Source organism: Dipodomys merriami, unplaced genomic scaffold (genome assembly GCF_024711535.1).
Source record: "Dipodomys merriami isolate MVZ:Mamm:240054 unplaced genomic scaffold, mDipMer1.0.p SCAF_21, whole genome shotgun sequence".
In the NCBI taxonomy this organism is placed as follows: Eukaryota; Metazoa; Chordata; class Mammalia; order Rodentia; family Heteromyidae; genus Dipodomys; species Dipodomys merriami.
This window is the reverse complement of record NW_027203493.1, coordinates 17014487-17031095: the sequence shown is the minus strand read 5'-3', so window position 1 is coordinate 17031095 and position 16609 is coordinate 17014487. Positions and strand designations below refer to the sequence as shown.

The 16609-nt window shown below is 39.5% G+C and overlaps 1 protein-coding gene across 2 annotated transcripts in view; it reads left to right on the top strand.

The window, feature by feature from the left end:
* The window catches only part of Caprin1 (cell cycle associated protein 1), a 45942-nt gene that overhangs the window by 26888 nt on the left and 2445 nt on the right, over window positions 1-16609 (top strand). For both annotated transcript variants that reach the window (XM_070032619.1, XM_070032620.1), the window contains exons 8-18: window positions 337-389; window positions 474-560; window positions 2415-2570; window positions 2660-2768; window positions 5455-5516; window positions 6852-6962; window positions 7143-7292; window positions 9582-9732; window positions 13273-13467; window positions 15113-15213; window positions 15596-15659. In XM_070032619.1, coding sequence (XP_069888720.1) covers window positions 337-389; window positions 474-560; window positions 2415-2570; window positions 2660-2768; window positions 5455-5516; window positions 6852-6962; window positions 7143-7292; window positions 9582-9732; window positions 13273-13467; window positions 15113-15213; window positions 15596-15659 — 1239 coding nt within the window. The remainder of the gene's footprint in view (window positions 1-336; window positions 390-473; window positions 561-2414; window positions 2571-2659; window positions 2769-5454; window positions 5517-6851; window positions 6963-7142; window positions 7293-9581; window positions 9733-13272; window positions 13468-15112; window positions 15214-15595; window positions 15660-16609) is intronic.

Sequence of the window (16609 nt, the reverse complement as noted above, 5' to 3'; positions counted from 1 at the left end):
ATAGTTGGAGTTACATGTATGAGCCACTACAGCTGTCTAAAAGTAGACTTTGAAGAACAGTTTTAAGGTTACAGTTAAACTGGATACAGATATTTCCAATGGATCCTCTATCTCCACACTTGTGTTACCTCTTGTCAGGATTCCCCTCGAATAGTACACTTAACTGTAGTTGAACCTACATTTACACGTCATTATTACCCAAAGTCATAGCTTACATTACAGTTCTTTTTTGTTGTGATGTAAATTCTATAGACTTGGTTGTTTTAAACAGGTATCCATTATATGTCTTAGAAACTACTTTCACTGACCTAAAAAATCTTTTATTTCACCGCTTAGAACCTGAACCAGCAGAAGAATACACTGAACAAAGTGAAGTTGAATCAACAGAGGTATGATTTTTACATAGTACAATATTACCTTTAACTTGCCTGACTTTCAAACAGAAATCTCAAAACATTTATTTTGCCTTGCAGTATGTAAATAGACAATTTATGGCAGAAGCACAGTTCAGCAGTGGTGAAAAAGAGCAGGTAGATGAGTGGACAGTTGAAACTGTTGAGGTAAGAGGTTTCTGTATTACAAGATTGATGTTTGTTTATGCTTTTTCTCATGTTTATGATATTGGGATTTTGTAATCAGGGACTTCGCTAGCTACCATTCTACCACTTGAGTCATGCCTCCATGACTCAAAATCTTCCCTTGTCAAATTATTTTTCAGGTGGGATATTGTGATTTTTTTTTTTTTCCTATGTGGGCCTTGATCTACTGTTTGGCTTTTTAACCCTCACTGCTGGTGTTTTACCACGTGAGTCATGCCCCCAGTCTGGTAGTTTGCTAGTAATTGGAGATTGAGTCCTATACACTTTTCTACCTGAGCTTTGAGCCAAGATTGTCCAAGTCTTAAGCCTACTGAGTAGCTAGTACTACAAATGTGTGCCATTAGCACCTACTTTAAAAGAAAATATCATTTTTTGTGGCAGGGCGGGGGAGTCCAGTCGTGGGCCTGAACTCTGGGCCTGGGTGCTGTCCCTCAACTCTTCAGCTCAAGACTAGCGCTCTACCACTTGAGCCAAGCACCACTTCTGGCTTTTTTTTTCTGCTTATGTGGTGCTGAGGAATTGAACCCAGGGCCTCAGGCATGCAAGGCAAGTGCTCTACCACTGAGCTACCTTCCCAGCCCAAGAAAAGATTTTTTTAATTGACATCCATTAGTCCTACAGGGAGTTGGGTGCGACATATTCCTACATGTAGAAAATGTACATCTGATGATGTACACACAGCTTTTACTCCATTTTTTTTTTTTTTTTTTGTCGGTCATGGGGCTTGAACTCTGGACCTGGGCGCTGTCCCTCAGCTCTTCAGCTCAAAGGGAGTGCTCTACCACTTGAGCTACAGCGCCACTTCCGGTTTTCTAGTGGTTTATTGGAGATAGGAGTCTCACGGTCTTTCTTTTTTGGTCTAAGACTGGGATTTAAACTTGATCTGATGCTTTCCCTCATCGGCTGGGATTCTACCACCTGAGACACTCAGCCCATTAGTTGTTATATATATATGCAAATAGAGTACTTTATATTCATCCTTTTTTGGGGGGGGGGTCTGGTTGTGGAGCCTGAACCCTGGGCCTGGGTGCTGTCCCTCAGCTCTTCAGCTCAAGGCTAGCACTCTACCACTTGAGCCACAGCGCCACTTCCGGCTTTTTCTTTTTGCTTATGTGGTGCTCAGGAGTCGAACCCAGGGCCTCAGGCATGCAAGGCAAGCACTCTACCACTGAGCCACCTCCCAGTCCCTATATTCATCCTTATTCACCTTTTCTCTCCATTGGCTCTCTCTAGTTTAATGATTTTCATCCCAGCATTTGCTTGAAAAATGATATGATCATTCTCAATATTTTTGACTTTCACAAGCTTAAAAGCCAATAAAATGAACATAAATGAGATGTTGTAAAAATCAGCAAGAATTTTCAAGTAGAGCCAGGAATTACTAAGAACAGTAAATAGTGGAAATTGAAATAGTTAGATCTGAAACAGATCAGATGTAACACTGAAACATCAGAAAAGACAAGAAGGGAGGATATTTTATTGAAGTAATTTTCATTGATTAAAGTTAAAAAAATTTAGTTGATAGTTAAGGCCACCATTGGTTGAGTATTTAACCTGGTTCTTCTTATCTATATATGGTACAGATACACATTTGGTACAGATAATATAGATTCAGTTACAGAAAACATAAAAGTAAATCTGAAATGCTACTGAGAAAAGTTCAGATGATATTACTGACCAGAATGTTAAGTTTGGAATAATTGTAGTCCATTTGAGTATTTTATAGTCTGTTATGTTTATAGGATAGTTTACATGGCTTGAGTATCACTAATGATATTAATGAATAGAGCTCTTCCATCTCTCTCCTGACTTTAGGTGGTAAATTCACTCCAGCAACAACCACAGGCTGCATCTCCTTCAGTACCTGAGCCCCACTCTTTGACTCAGGTGGCTCAGGCAGATCCCCTTGTGAGAAGACAGCGAGTACAAGATCTAATGGCACAAATGCAAGGCCCTTACAATTTCATACAGGTGTGTGCTTTTTCGTAAAACAACAAAAAACAAACTATAACACATTTTAAGTGTTTATGTCATTTGACATCATTCCATTATTCTCATAGGACTCAATGCTGGATTTTGAAAACCAGACACTTGATCCTGCCATTGTATCTGCACAGCCTATGAATCCAACCCAAAATATGGACATGCCTCAGCTGGTTTGCCCTCCAGGTTGGTAATGTTACATTTTTAGTAGAGAAAGTATAGGCTAATGCTTCATATTTCATAGTCTATGAAAATTAAAATTTTCATTAATATTTGGCATAACTTTTGAACCTAGTCATTAAGTTGATAAATATTTTTCCTATAATGTAACTTTTTATTACCGTTTTATAGTTTTTGGCTTTCTTAGTGTGGTGGTACTGGGGCTTGAACTTAGCATGTTGAAACTCAAGATACCAGCATTTAGAGCAGGAAATGAAGCATCACTATACTATTACTATGGCAGATATCTATATTTTATGCTTCCTCTCAATCACTGATTATAATTTCAAGAATCTTTTTCTTGCTATTAGAAATGAAAGCGGTAGATAGCTGCATCTCTTCAGGACAATTTCTTTTTTTCGGGGCGGGGGGTGGGGGCGTCCAGTCTTGGGGCCTGAACTCTGGGCCTGGGTGCTGTCCTTCAGCTCAAGGCTAACGCTCTACCACTTGAGCCACAGCACCACTTCCGCCTTTTTTTCCTTTTTGCTTATGAGGAATCGAACCCAGAGCCTCATGCATGCAAGGCAAGTGCTCTACCACTGAGCCACCTTCTCAGACCTATAGTTTATTCTTTTTTTTTTTTGGTTGGTCGTGGGGCTTGAACTCTGGGCCTGGGCGCTGTCCCTCAGCTCTTCAGCTCAAGGGGAGCACTCTACCGCTTGAGCCACAGTGCCACTTCTGAAAATTTCTAAACTTGTAAATCCCTAAATCAAAACAAGATGTACAGAAGAAAGGAAATTCTTAAGAGGATTAAATAAGGGAGATAGTTACTGGCAATTAGTTAACTCCTTGCATTAAATGACTTCTCGTGACATTCATTTAGGGTTGTCTTGGTCTTTTTTTCATGTAGTGGCATTCTGCATCTACAATGTTGTATAATCTTATGCCATCAAAGTGGGACTGAGTACAAGCACATTCAGTGAAACAATTTGGCAAGGTGGTTTCAATTTCTTTTCTTTTTTCTTTTTTTGGGTCCGGTCGTGGGGCCTGAACTCTGGGCCTGGACGCTGTCCCTCAGCTCTTCAGCTCAAGGCTAGCGCTCTACCACTTGAGCCACAGTGCTACTTCCGGCTTTTTTCTTTTTGCTTATGTGGTGCTGAGGAATCGAACCCAGGGCCTCAGGCATGCAAGGCAAGCGCTGTACCACTGAGCCACCTTCCCAGCCCCCTCAATTTCTCTATAGTTAAGGAAGCTTAAAATATCTGTCAACATTGTACCAAAAGTTATGAAAACTTAGTAGTAAAAAATGTGCCAGTCTGGGGGACTTGAACTCATGGCATGGGCACTGTCCTTGAGTTTTTGTGCTCAAGGCTTAGCACTCTATCACTTGAGCCACGGCCCCACTCCTTGATTTTTGTGGTCAATTGGAGATAAGTTCTCATGGACTTTCCTACCTTATGCTGACTCAGCCCAAGGTATATCTTCCTAGCTGAGCTACCTGTAATCTGGCTTTAGAAAGCAAAATTTTAATATTTATTATCTGAATTCTTACCAGAGTGACAGATAGGTAGTTTCCAGGTTGACAGATTGTGCCAAATTGTGCCTAATGTTAACACTGATACAGCTCTAAGGATTTTTAGGTAGCCAGACACTTGAATGATAGTTTTTGGTTTCTTAATGAGCAGTGATTCTGAATTTAGGATTATCTTTTTTTTTTTTTGCCAGTCCCAAAGCTTGAACTTGGGGCCTGGGCACTGTCTGTGAGCTTCTCTGTGCTCAGGGCTAGCACTCTATCACTTGAATCACAGTGCCACTTCTGGCCTTTTCTGTTTATATGGTACTGTGAAATCTAACCCAGAGGCTTTGTGCATGCTTAGGCAAGCACTCTACCACTAAGCCATATTCCCACCCTTAGGATTGTCTTAATCATGGTTGAGGAGGAAGGTAGGAACTTGATAAGAACTGTAAATAACGTTGCACACTGAATTTCATATAGGCTTTAAAGTAGTTGTTTATTCTTTTTCTCCTTTTCCTTCTCATTCTCTCTTCCCCCTTTACCTCAGTCCCCATGAAAACATAGGGGGGAAGTACATTCAAGATTGATGTTAAGATATTAGCTGAATAATATCTATTCAGTCTTGAGTATGCATAGGCAATGCTACTTTTATTGCTTTAAGTGGCAAACTTGTGGAATGAATATCTGTCATTCTTTCTACCTTATTCTTGATTCCTTTCTGGTATTTGACTTTACCCTTAAAAAAATAAAAAATAAAATGTATGTGAGAATAAATTAGAATTATAAGCAGTGAACCAAAATACTCATTTGAAAGCCAAACTTGGTAGAACTATACTCAACAGTTCTTTTCTTGATGAATAAAATATGTGTTTTGTATTTTGGCCATAAAAATTTGCCATGTAGGGGCTGGGAAGGTGGCTCAGTGGTAGAGCGCTTGCCTTGCATGCCTGAGGCCCTGGGTTTGATTCCTCAGCACCACATAAGCAAAATGAAAAAAGCCGGAAGTGGCGCTATGGCTCAAGTGGTAGAGCGCTAGCCTTGAGCTGAAGAGCTGAGGGACAGCGCCCAGGCCCAGAGTTCAGGCCCCACGACCGGACCCAAAAAAAAAAAAAAAAAATTTGCCATGTACAGCCATATTAAAGATATTTACACATTTATTGAGAAATTTGATTTTGTATAATTTTGTTATTTTTGCAGTTCATTCTGAGTCTAGACTTGCTCAACCTAATCAAGTGTCTGTACAACCAGAAGCTACACAGGTAAGAGGAATAATAATTTTTCAGGTTTGTTTCTTAGGTCACTCTTCAGCAGTACATATGTAGCTTTTTTTTGGGTCTTTTCCCAAAGATTCATTGACATATGGGTACTTATGGGTAATTATCTTCACTTTTTTTTTTTTTTTTTTTTTTGGTCAGTCGTGGGTCTTGAACTCTGGGCCTGGGCTCTGTCCCTGAGCTCTTCAGCTCAAAGCCAATGCTCTACCAATTGAGCCAGAGCGCCACTTCCTGTTTTCTGAGTTTCACGCACATTTCTGCCTGGGCTGGCTTTGAACCGCAATCATCAAATCTCAGCCTCCAGAGTAGCTAGGATTACAGGTGTGAGCCACTGGTGCCAGGCTTATCTTTTCTTTTGGTTTCTTGAGTTTTTCCATGTTCATTCTTATGTTTATAAAAGGCAATTAAAATGAAGGAGTGTGTGTGTGTGTGTGTGTGTGTGTGTGTGTCACACATGTGCAGTGCTGGTCCTTGGCTTGATCTCAGGATCAGATCTCCACTTTTGGCTTTTTGATGATCAGTTTGAGCCAGTCATAATCTTCAGATCTCAGCCTCTTAAGTAGTTAAGATTAGAGGCATGAGCCACTGGCACCAGGTAAAATGAATCTGTTTAATTTCAAATTAAGTAGAGTTTCAGACAACATGTTTTAGACAACATTTAGTTTTTAAATGGATTTTTTAATCTAAGAAACTTGTGAAGGGACTTCATAATGTACTGAAGTGTATTAACCTTTGAGGTTAAAATTGCAATTCTTAGGATGTGTAGTTCCCAAATACAGAATGTATTAATTTCTGATTTTTAAAAAATTGCTGGTGTCTTATGCCTGTAATCCTAGCTTCTCAAGAGGCTGAGATCTGTGGATCATGGTTCAAGGTCAGACTGGACAGAAAAGTCTTGAGACTTTTACCTTCAGTTAAGTACCACAAAAGCGAGAAGTAAAGTTGTGGCTAATGAGGTAGAGTGCCAGCTGTAAGTGACACAATGAAGAGACAGTGAATGCCCAGGTCCTAATTCAACTTCCTATACTGGCACAAAAAAAAAGCATACTTTTTTTTAAAAGTCCTATTTATAGCAGGTCCTACAGCTTGTTTTTGCGTAAGGCTTGTGCTCTAGCTCCACTTCTGGCTTTTTCTTAATTTGAGAGAAGAGTTATATGGACTGCTTGAGCTAGCTTCAAACCTCAGTCCTCAGATCGCAGCCAGCCCCCAGAGTTGCTAGGATTGAAGGCCTGAGTCACCTTTGTCTGACAGGGCCGCTTTATTTTTTAAGCGTCAATTTTGTAAGAAAGATTTAATTTTCTTTTTTAAACTTCTGTTTAGGTTCCGTTGGTTTCATCCACAAGTGAGGGTTATTCAGCGTCTCAGCCCTTGTACCAGCCTTCTCATGCTACAGAGCAACGACCACAGAAGGAACCAATTGATCAGATTCAGGCAAGTTATATTAAGCTTGTTTAGGCACTTATGAATTGGCAGAGGTAATTTAGAATTAGTAATTCATACAAATGGTGACTTTCTCAATTTAATTTGCTTTAATAGAATAGTTAAAATTATTAATAAAAGCATTTTGAGTTAGTTTACCATTAAGAACCTATTTATTTGCTTTGTGTTTAGGCAACAATCTCTTTAAATACAGACCAGACTACAGCATCATCATCCCTTCCTGCTGCTTCTCAGCCTCAGGTATTCCAAGCTGGGACAAGTAAACCTTTGCATAGCAGTGGAATCAATGTAAATGCAGCTCCATTCCAATCCATGCAAACGGTAATGCAAATTAATCCATGTAACATTTTGTGTATAGTATATAGTAATAAAAATCAAAGAGTCTTTATTTAACTGTCCATGAGCTGTATTTATCGATATCGATATATTTGCTTTCTTTTTCTGTGTAGCTCAGCTTAGCCTAGAACTTGTAGCCCTTTTTGTACCAGCCTCCTAATGTTGGAATTACAGGCATCTGTTACTCTGACCAGTTATAGGTTCCTTTATTTTTATTTATCTTACTATTTTTTGTGCTCATCCTTGGGCTTGAACCCTGGGCCCGGGTACTCTCCATGAGCTTTTTTGCTCAAGGTTAGCTCCTTATCACTTGAGCCATGGCTATACTTCAGAGACTTCCCTCAGCCTCCTGAGTCGCTAGGGTTACAGGTGTGAACCACTAGCACCTAGATAAAGGTTATATTTAATGTAATTGTAAATTGTTTATTTGAGATGTTACTCATTTATCTTTATCTGAGATAAATTAAATTTGAGACTTCACATTATATACCTGAATGTTTTCTTTTCTTTTTTTTGGGGGGGGGGGGTCTGGTCGTGGGGCCTGCATTCTGGGCCTGGGCGATGTCCCTCAGCTCTTCAGCTCAAGGCTAGCGCTCTACCACTTGAGCCACAGTGCCACTTGCGGCTTTTTTCTTTTTGCTTATGTGGTGCTGGGGAATCGAACCCAGGGCCTCATGCATGCAAGGCAAGCGCTCTACCACTGAGCCACCTTCCCAGCCCCTGAATATTTTCTTTTTGGTAGTGTTACCCTTTTGCTTTAATTAACAAAAATATAATGAAATTGAGTACTCTTAATATCCCCGTAAATGATAACCTAGATTTTAACAGTTGACATTTTCTCCTATTTGCATAGTTTTCTAAATTATCGAGATTTTTTTTTTTTAATAATAAGCGTCTATTTGCTTTTTTTTTTTTTTGCTTATGTGGTGCTGAGGAATCGAACCCAGGGCCTCATGCATTGCAAGGCAAGCACTCTACCACTGAGCCACCTTCCCAGCCCTAAATTATCGAGATTTTATTTCACTATAGCTTATCAATAAGTATCTTGAAAGTGGAGAACTTCTAGAAAATATTGATATAAAAACACTAATAGACACATCTAAGTCAGTACCTAAAGACTTGTTTTATTTTGTTTTTCATGTTGGTCCTTGGGCTTGGACTCTGTTTGGCACTGTTTCTTTTTTTTTTTTTTTTTTTTGGGTCCAGTTGTGGGGCCTGAACTCTGGGCCTGGGCGCTGTCCCTCAGCTCTTTAGCTCAAGGCTAGCGCTCTACCACTTGAGTCACAACGCCACTTCTGGCTTTTTTCTTTTTGCTTATGTGGTGCTGAGGAATCGAACCCAGGGCCTCAGGCATGCAAGGCAAGCGCTCTACCACTGAGCTAACGTCCCAGACCCGTTTGGCACTGTTTCTGATTTTTTTTTTTTTTGGGCACAAAGCTAGTTAGTACTCATACCATTTGGAGCCACAGCTCCATTTCTATCCTTTTTGGTGGTTAATTGGAGATAAGAATTTCATGGGCCGGGTGCTCGTGGTTCACGCCTGTAATCCTACTCAGGAGACCTGAGATCTGAGGATCACGGTTCAAAGCCAGCCAGGGCAGAAAAGTCTGTGAGCCTCTTATCTCCAATTATCCACTAGAAAACTGGAAGTGGCGCTGTGGCTCAAGTGGTAGAGCGCTTGCCCTGGGTTCAAGAGCGCAGGGATAGCGCCGAATCCCAGAGTTCAAGCCCCATGACCAACCAAAAAAAAAGAAAAAAGAAAAAATTTTATGGGCTTTCCTTCACAGGCTTGCTTTGAAAGGTAATCCTTAGATTATAGCCTCTGGAGTAGCTAGGATTACAGGCGTGAGCCATTGATGCCTGGTGCCAATTTCATTTAGATACTTTTTTTTTATTGGAATATTAAAATTAAGTGAATCACAAGATTAAAAATTAAATTTCTGTGAGGGGTATTGTATCAAATTGCTTGCATGTATTATGATTAAGTTCCAACTTCCATTTCATGGCATATTCATAAAGTATTCAAAACTTAAGTGTTATGCTGAAATGCATTGAAGGGTGTGGTGTGTGTGTGTGTGTGTGTGTGTGTGTGTGTGTGTGTGTGTGTGTGTGTGTGTGTGTGTGTGTGTGTGTGTGTGTGTGTGTGTGTGTGTGTGTGTGTGTGCGCGCGCGCGCTTTGATACTAACATTTGAGGCAAAAACAGTATTGAGATGTGCCATATTCAGAGCAGGGGAATAAAGGAGAAACTGAAATTTTACTTTAATTGCTTACAGGTGTTCAATATGAATGCTCCTGTTCCTCCTGTTAATGAACCAGAAACTTTAAAACAGCAAAATCAGTACCAGGCCAGTTATAACCAGAGCTTTTCTAGTCAGCCACATCAGGTGGAACAAACAGAGCTCCAGCAAGAACAGCTTCAAACAGGTAGGAAAACTAGTGTTTTATTGGCTTCTTGCTTTCCAGTGGAGACTTCATAGTGGTGGTGCCAACCAAGTGCTTTGATTTGAATATTTTTCATTGCATAATCTTCACTGGAATTAACCTTTGTATTTTTATTTTTTCCAATGCTGGTACTTCACCTTTTTTTTTTTTTTGGTCGGTCATGGGCTTGAACTCTGGGCCTGAACGCTGTCCCTCAGCTCCTCAGCTCAAGGTTAGCGCTCTACCACTAGAGCCACTGGGCCACTTCCTGGTACTTGACCTTGAACTCTAGTGCTGGGTGTTGGCCTTTCACTTTTTCACTCAAGGCTACTGCTCTGCCACTTGAGCCACAGCTTCAACTCTTGCCTTTTGCAGTTTAATTGGAGAGAAATAATCTGGCTTTGAACTTTGATCTGTAAATCTCAGCCAGTTTTACATAGCTAGGATTATAGTCATAAGTCACCAGGCAGTTTGCAATTAACCTTTTAACTGTAATAAACTCCAACTTTTTTTGGGAGGGGGTAGACGGGGAGGCATTCCTGGGTTTGAATTCAGTGGTCCCTGAGCTTCTTTTGCTTAAGGCTAACGCCCTATACTTGAGCCACAGTGTCATTTCCGGCTTTTTCTGTTTGTGTGGTATCAAGGAATTGAACCCAGGGCTTCATGCATGCTAGGCATACGACTAAGTCACATTCCTAGCCCGACTCCAACTTTATTATGATGATGATGATGTTGTACAAAAGGGTTACAAAGCTGTATAATTTATAATTTTAATTGCTCATTGTTTGTAACCTGGTAGCATGGTACTTGGCAATAGGTCAGTTAGAAAGCAATTAGGAGTTGCTTTGATACTTATTGTGCTAATTTCTAAAACTTCTGCATAAGACTTCTGCTTCACTTTGTGAACTGGATTGAAGTAAAGTCCTTTTGGCCATTTATTATCACAATAATGTAGGTAGAGATTTCTGAAATTTGTAATATTTCAAATACTTCTTTTAGGTTCTTTTAGGTCTTTGGCTAATTTCTAGGAATACAACTGGGATTGCACAACAAAGTAGCCAATCCTTTTAGAAGACGAGTTGATGTTTTTTTCTCTTTCCTTTTTTTTTTTTGCAGGTCATGGGGCCTGAACTCTGGGTCTGGGCGCTGTCCCTCAGCTCTTCAGCTCAAGGCTAGTGCTCTACCACTGGAGCCACAGCGCCACTTCCGGCTTTTTGTTTTTTTTTTTCTGTTTATGTGGTGCTGAGGAATCGAACCCAGGGCCTCATGCTTGCAAGGCATGCACTCTACCTCTGAGCTACCTTCCCAGCCCTCTTTCCTTTTTTTTTTAATGGGGGGCTGTCAGTTGTAGAGCTTGAACTCTCGGCCTTGAGCTACAGTGCTACTCCAGTGTTAATGTTCTTGATCTCCTGAAAATTTTTTTTTTTTTTTTTGACAGGTGTGGTTCTGGGGTTTGCTCCTCCAGCCATGCCCCTAACACTTTTTGGTTTAGTTACTTTTCTAATATAGTCTCACTTTTTGCCTGGACTTGCTTGGACTGTGATTATAAGTTTGTAACACAATGCTTGGCTTGTTCTTTGATATAGAGTCTTCCCTTGCTGTCTTTTTGTCAGTGGTTGGCATCTTCTCCAAAGTAGCTGAAATGACAGGCATCAGCCACTGTACCATACTTGGTCACCGTCCTTTTTTTTTTTTTTTTTTTTTTTGGTCAGTTGTGGGCCTTAAACTCTGGGCTTCGGTGCTGTCCTTGCTCTCTTCAGCTCAAGGCTTGGGCTCTACCACTTGAGCCTCAGTGCCACTTCTGGTTTTCTTATTGGAGATAAGAGTCTCATGGACTTTCCTGCCTAGGCTGTCTTTGAACCGTGATCCTCAAATCTCAGCCTCCTGAATAGCTAGGATTACAGGTGTGAGCCACTGGTCCCGCTGCAGTACTTTCATATTGGTATTCAAATATCACCTCAGACACCTATCTCCACTCTTCAAATGCAGCCGAGTTTTTAGTTGACTCATTTATCTTTATCATCTCATTAGAATAAGGTTGTATACGGGTACCATTGCATTGGTTAACGGACAAGATTCATTGTGTGGAAAATGCCTGGCGTGTTGTAAGCATTGTTTATTTAAAGGTATTTTGAATTGGTTTGATGTGAGTTCATTACAGTTGATATTTGATATTAGTAATAAAATTACTGGTTAAAAAGGAATTTAATGTCACCTATTGCAAGCACTTAGGAGGTTGAGGCATGAAGACATTGAATTCAAGGTTATTGATTAACCTGGGTTATGTAGTGGGACCTTGTAACTCCCTTTGAAGGAAAGGAAAAACAGAAAATTTTCAGTTCTTGCCAGGTGGCTGTGGCTCATGTCTATAATCCTAGTTACTTTAGGAGGCTTAGATCTGAGGATTGTGGATTGAAGTAGATGGGGCAGGAAAGTTGGTGAGACTTGGCAGGGGGGATTGATTGTGGGTCTTGAACTCAGGCCCTGGTGTTGTCCCTGAGCTCTTTTGCTCAAGGCTAGTTTTCTATCACTTTGAACCGCACTGACACTTCTGGTTTTCTGGTCTTTCTTGCCGCCGTCTTCCAACCGCATACCTCAGATCTCAGCCTCCTGAGCAGCTAGGATTTACAGCTGTCAGTCACTGGTGTCCAGCCTTGTGACACACTTCTAAGTATCAAAAATATAAAAGATTATGGAAAATAATATGAGTAGTGAAGCTTATTTATTAACTTGGCAAAGTCATGAGATTTCCTCTTTGTAGGAATTCATTATACTGCACAATGTGTGAAAACCGAGAATATATTAGAAATTCCTTGTGGGTATAAGATAATTAAATAAAAATTAAAAAAATTGTATAAATTTTTTAAAAATCACAAAATGTAGTCTTTTTTTACCCCCCAAAGTGGGATATTTGGACAGGCTACCCACTTGCTAGGTTTTTTTAAGTCACTTTTCATAGGGACTCACTTTTCAGAAGGTAATAGTATATAGTGTGTACAGTATATAATAGTATACATAATTTATTTGGAGGGTAACATTGTGCATTCTACTTTCGAAGGTTTGGAAATTCTGTATCCATTTCCTCTGCCCCCAACCCTCCAGCTTGATCTATGGGTGGGAAAGAGACAGTGATATCATTTATGTTCAATTTTCCTCATTAATTTGGAAATTAAAAAAAATTAAACTTAGCTGGGCACCGGTGACTCACGCCTATAATCCTAACTACTCAGGAGAATGAGATCTGAGGGTTGCGGTTCAAAGTCAGCCCAGGCAGGAAAAGCTGTGGAACTCTTACCTCCAATAAAAACCACCAGAAAATCGGAAGTGGCGCTGTGGCTCAAGTGGTAGAGCACTAGCCTTGAGCTGAAGAGCTGAGGGACAGCGCCCAGGCCCAAGTTCAAGCCCCACAACAGACAAAATAAAAACAAGAAACTCCCAACACTTTAAGGGACTGTAAAATGTAAAAATTGTTGCTTAAACTTGAAAGCATGTAGGAGAACAAATGGTAATGGGACTGTATAATATTTGTGTTCCTTATTGTAGTAGTTGGCACTTACCACGGTTCCCAGGACCAGTCCCATCCAGTGACGGGCAACCACCAGCAGCCTCCTCAACAGAACACTGGATTTCCTCGGGGCAGTCAGCCTTATTACAATAGTCGTGGTGTGTCTCGTGGAGGTTCCCGTGGTGCTAGAGGCTTGATGAATGGATACCGGGGACCTGCCAATGGGTTCAGAGGTAAAAGCAATGAGATGCAAGTTGTAATGAACTTTAAGGATTGTCTTTTGTCCAGACCTGGGGCTTAAACTCAGGGCCTGACCACTCTCCCTGATCTTTGTGCTCACGGCTAGCTAGCACTCTATGAGTTGAGCCACCTTGCGACTTCTGGCCTTTTCTGTTTATTTGATACTGAGGAATCAACCAGGGCTACATGCATGCTAAGCAAGTACTCTACCACTGAGCCACATTCCTAGCCCTGAACTTGTAGGATTTTTATTTAAGTTGGTTGTTTTTTGGTTTGTAAAACATGTCGTATGGTTTTCAGGAGAGATGTATCTCTGAATTAGCCTCTTAGGTTCAACTTTTAACATTTATGTATTATTCATTGTTTTTATTTTCAGAATTGTGATTTAAACTCATTATTTGCAGCCTTTTTGTTTGTGGCTGACACTATCACTTGAGTTATGCTTAAATTTCCACTAAGTATATTTTAAATGTAGCTAATGAAATGCTATACAGAATTTTTTTGTTTGTTTGTGGCTGGCACTGTCACTTGAGTTATGCTTAAATGCAGTTAATGAAATGCTATACAGAAATTTTTTGTTACTTGTTTTTGCCAAATGTAGAAGTTTTTTTTTTTTTTTTGTTGGTTTTGTTTTTGGTGCTGGTACTGGATGGAGTTTGAAGTCAGGTACTTAGTACCCTACCACTGAGTCATGGTTCCAGCCCACTTTGCTCTGTTTATTTTTTAGATCAGGTCATTTTTTTTCCTGGCTGGCCTAGAGATTTATTTTCTTGTTTTTCCTACCACAACTGAGATGACAGTTTGTTAATACAGCCTTTTCTGTTGAGATGGAGGCTTCCCTATGAGCTTTTTTTGCCTGGAATAGTCTGGAACCATAGTCCCTTTCCCATCTCAGCCCTACTGCATAGCTGACTGGTACATGCCACTTCACTTTGCTATTGAAATGGGTTGAAATATGGGGTCTTGTAGACTTTTTTTTTTTTGCCTGGGTCTAGCTTCAACATTAGTCTTCCTGATTAGCTTTGATATTACCAGTGATTACAGGCATGAGCCCTCATACCTGGCTAATAGGGATAATTGTTTTCTAGATATTACCAAGTCTTAGGGAGATTTCCTTGTCTTTGTGTATATTCGTGGCTGTGTAAAAATTTCATTGCTTTTGGCAGTTTAGGTGTTTGAACTTGGGGGACCAATGCTCAATTGCTAAGCCATGTTTACTATTTTTGCCCCAGCATTTTTTTCCCATTGGTTATTTGCTTGATAGGGTCTTGCTTTTTCTATGGGTATGTTCCTGGACTATAATGTGCCTATTTTAGGTTACCGTAGTAGATGGATTGATGGGATCTCATACCCAGTTTTTAAAAATTTAGATGGTGCCTCATGGACTTTTGCCTAGGCTTGCCTCAAATTATGATTCTCCCAATTTCAGTCTTCCAAGTAGCTACTTAGAAGTGTGAGCAGTGGGTACCTGTCTGAAATTTTTATCTTCTAAGGCAGTTAGTATTTTAGATTAGATCTATTAGGTAGTTAGAAATTAGTTTGAATAAGTAGCATGCTTATAATTATGCCATTATTTTTCATTAATAAGGTAAAAAAAATTAATAAGGAAAAAATTATTTTTCTTGTCCTAAATTTTAGGAGGATATGATGGTTACCGCCCTTCATTCTCTAACACTCCAAACAGTGGTTACACACAGTCTCAGTTCAGTGCTCCCCGAGACTACTCTGGCTACCAGCGGGTAGGTAAATATGGTGTGGGACTCAATAACTAAGGAATTTGGGGGGGTAGTTATTTGATATCTGAAGCATTTTGTTATAGAAAAAAAGATGGCCTTCTGCTTTTCTTTTCACTTCATCTAGAAAAGTCACTTAATAAAAGTCTGTTTAAAAAAAAGGAATCTTCAAGAGGCCTATGTCAGTATAATAGAAATACAGTACTTAAACAATAACTTTTAGCTATGATAGTATTTTGTAAATATTAGACTACAAAACTGAAAGGTAGATGGGCAAGCATTTTTTAAATGACACTTTCTGATTGATACTGTTTATTTAGATTCTTGTAAATAAAATATGCGTATGAAAAATTTAGTTTTTCTTAATACTAACTAGCTTGTCTTTTAGGATGGATATCAGCAGAATTTCAAGCGAGGCTCTGGGCAGAGTGGACCACGGGGAGCCCCACGAGGTAATATTTTGTGGTGGTGATCCTAGCTCCTAAGTGGAGCTTCTGTTCTGGCCTTGGAAGAGCTGTTCATAGTCTGCATGTAGGTTACATGTTAGGAATATGTTGATCTTTTTCAGACTTGTTGCTAGGGATTAAATGAAATGCTGTTTCTAAAACTTAATCTTGAATCCAAATTTTAATTTTTGAACGACTTTCCCTGTTAATATACAAACTGTCTTAAGAACAAGAACATTTTCTCTTCCTCAGAAAAAGTGTTTTTCCAACTGGAAATTATTTTTTCAGGTCCTAACACCTGCTAAATGTTTTTAGGAAGTACTTATTGAAACATTTTTGTAAGACATTTTTGGAGTGAGAGTAAACATTTATATAAATTTATTATCTTTTCATTTTTGAAACATGCATATTGCATATTATATTTTAGGACCAGAAACCCTTTAATGGCCAGATAAGCCATAATTTCATATAGAGAACCATTTAGAAGTAGTAGAACTAATGAAAATCTGAATACATTTTGGAACACCATTAGTAATCTTTAAGTACCAAATTATTTTTGATTGTCAAGTAACATCCCCAATTCTTACTAACTTGTTTGACTATACTTAAATATTGCAAGATGAGTTGTTTTGTTTTTGTTATTAGAGAAAATCACTTCCTATTTGGGCAAGAAGTTAACCTGTTTAACAGTTATAAAGCTAGCATTTCATGTAATCTAAAGTTCTAAATGGTTCTCTGATTGGAAGGTTAAAAAATAGGTTTTATCTAGTTTTTGGCCATAACATGTATAAAATGTATATTAAGGACAAATTAAAAAGTACTTTGAGTGCTAGTAGTAATTGGCCAGCAAAAGGTGTGTTTTTTTCCACATGGATCACTTGGGAATTACTGACTTGAAGTATCAGAGGTCTTTGCATGTGAATGTGGGTTATGTTCTTTCCCACCTTGTAGCATAT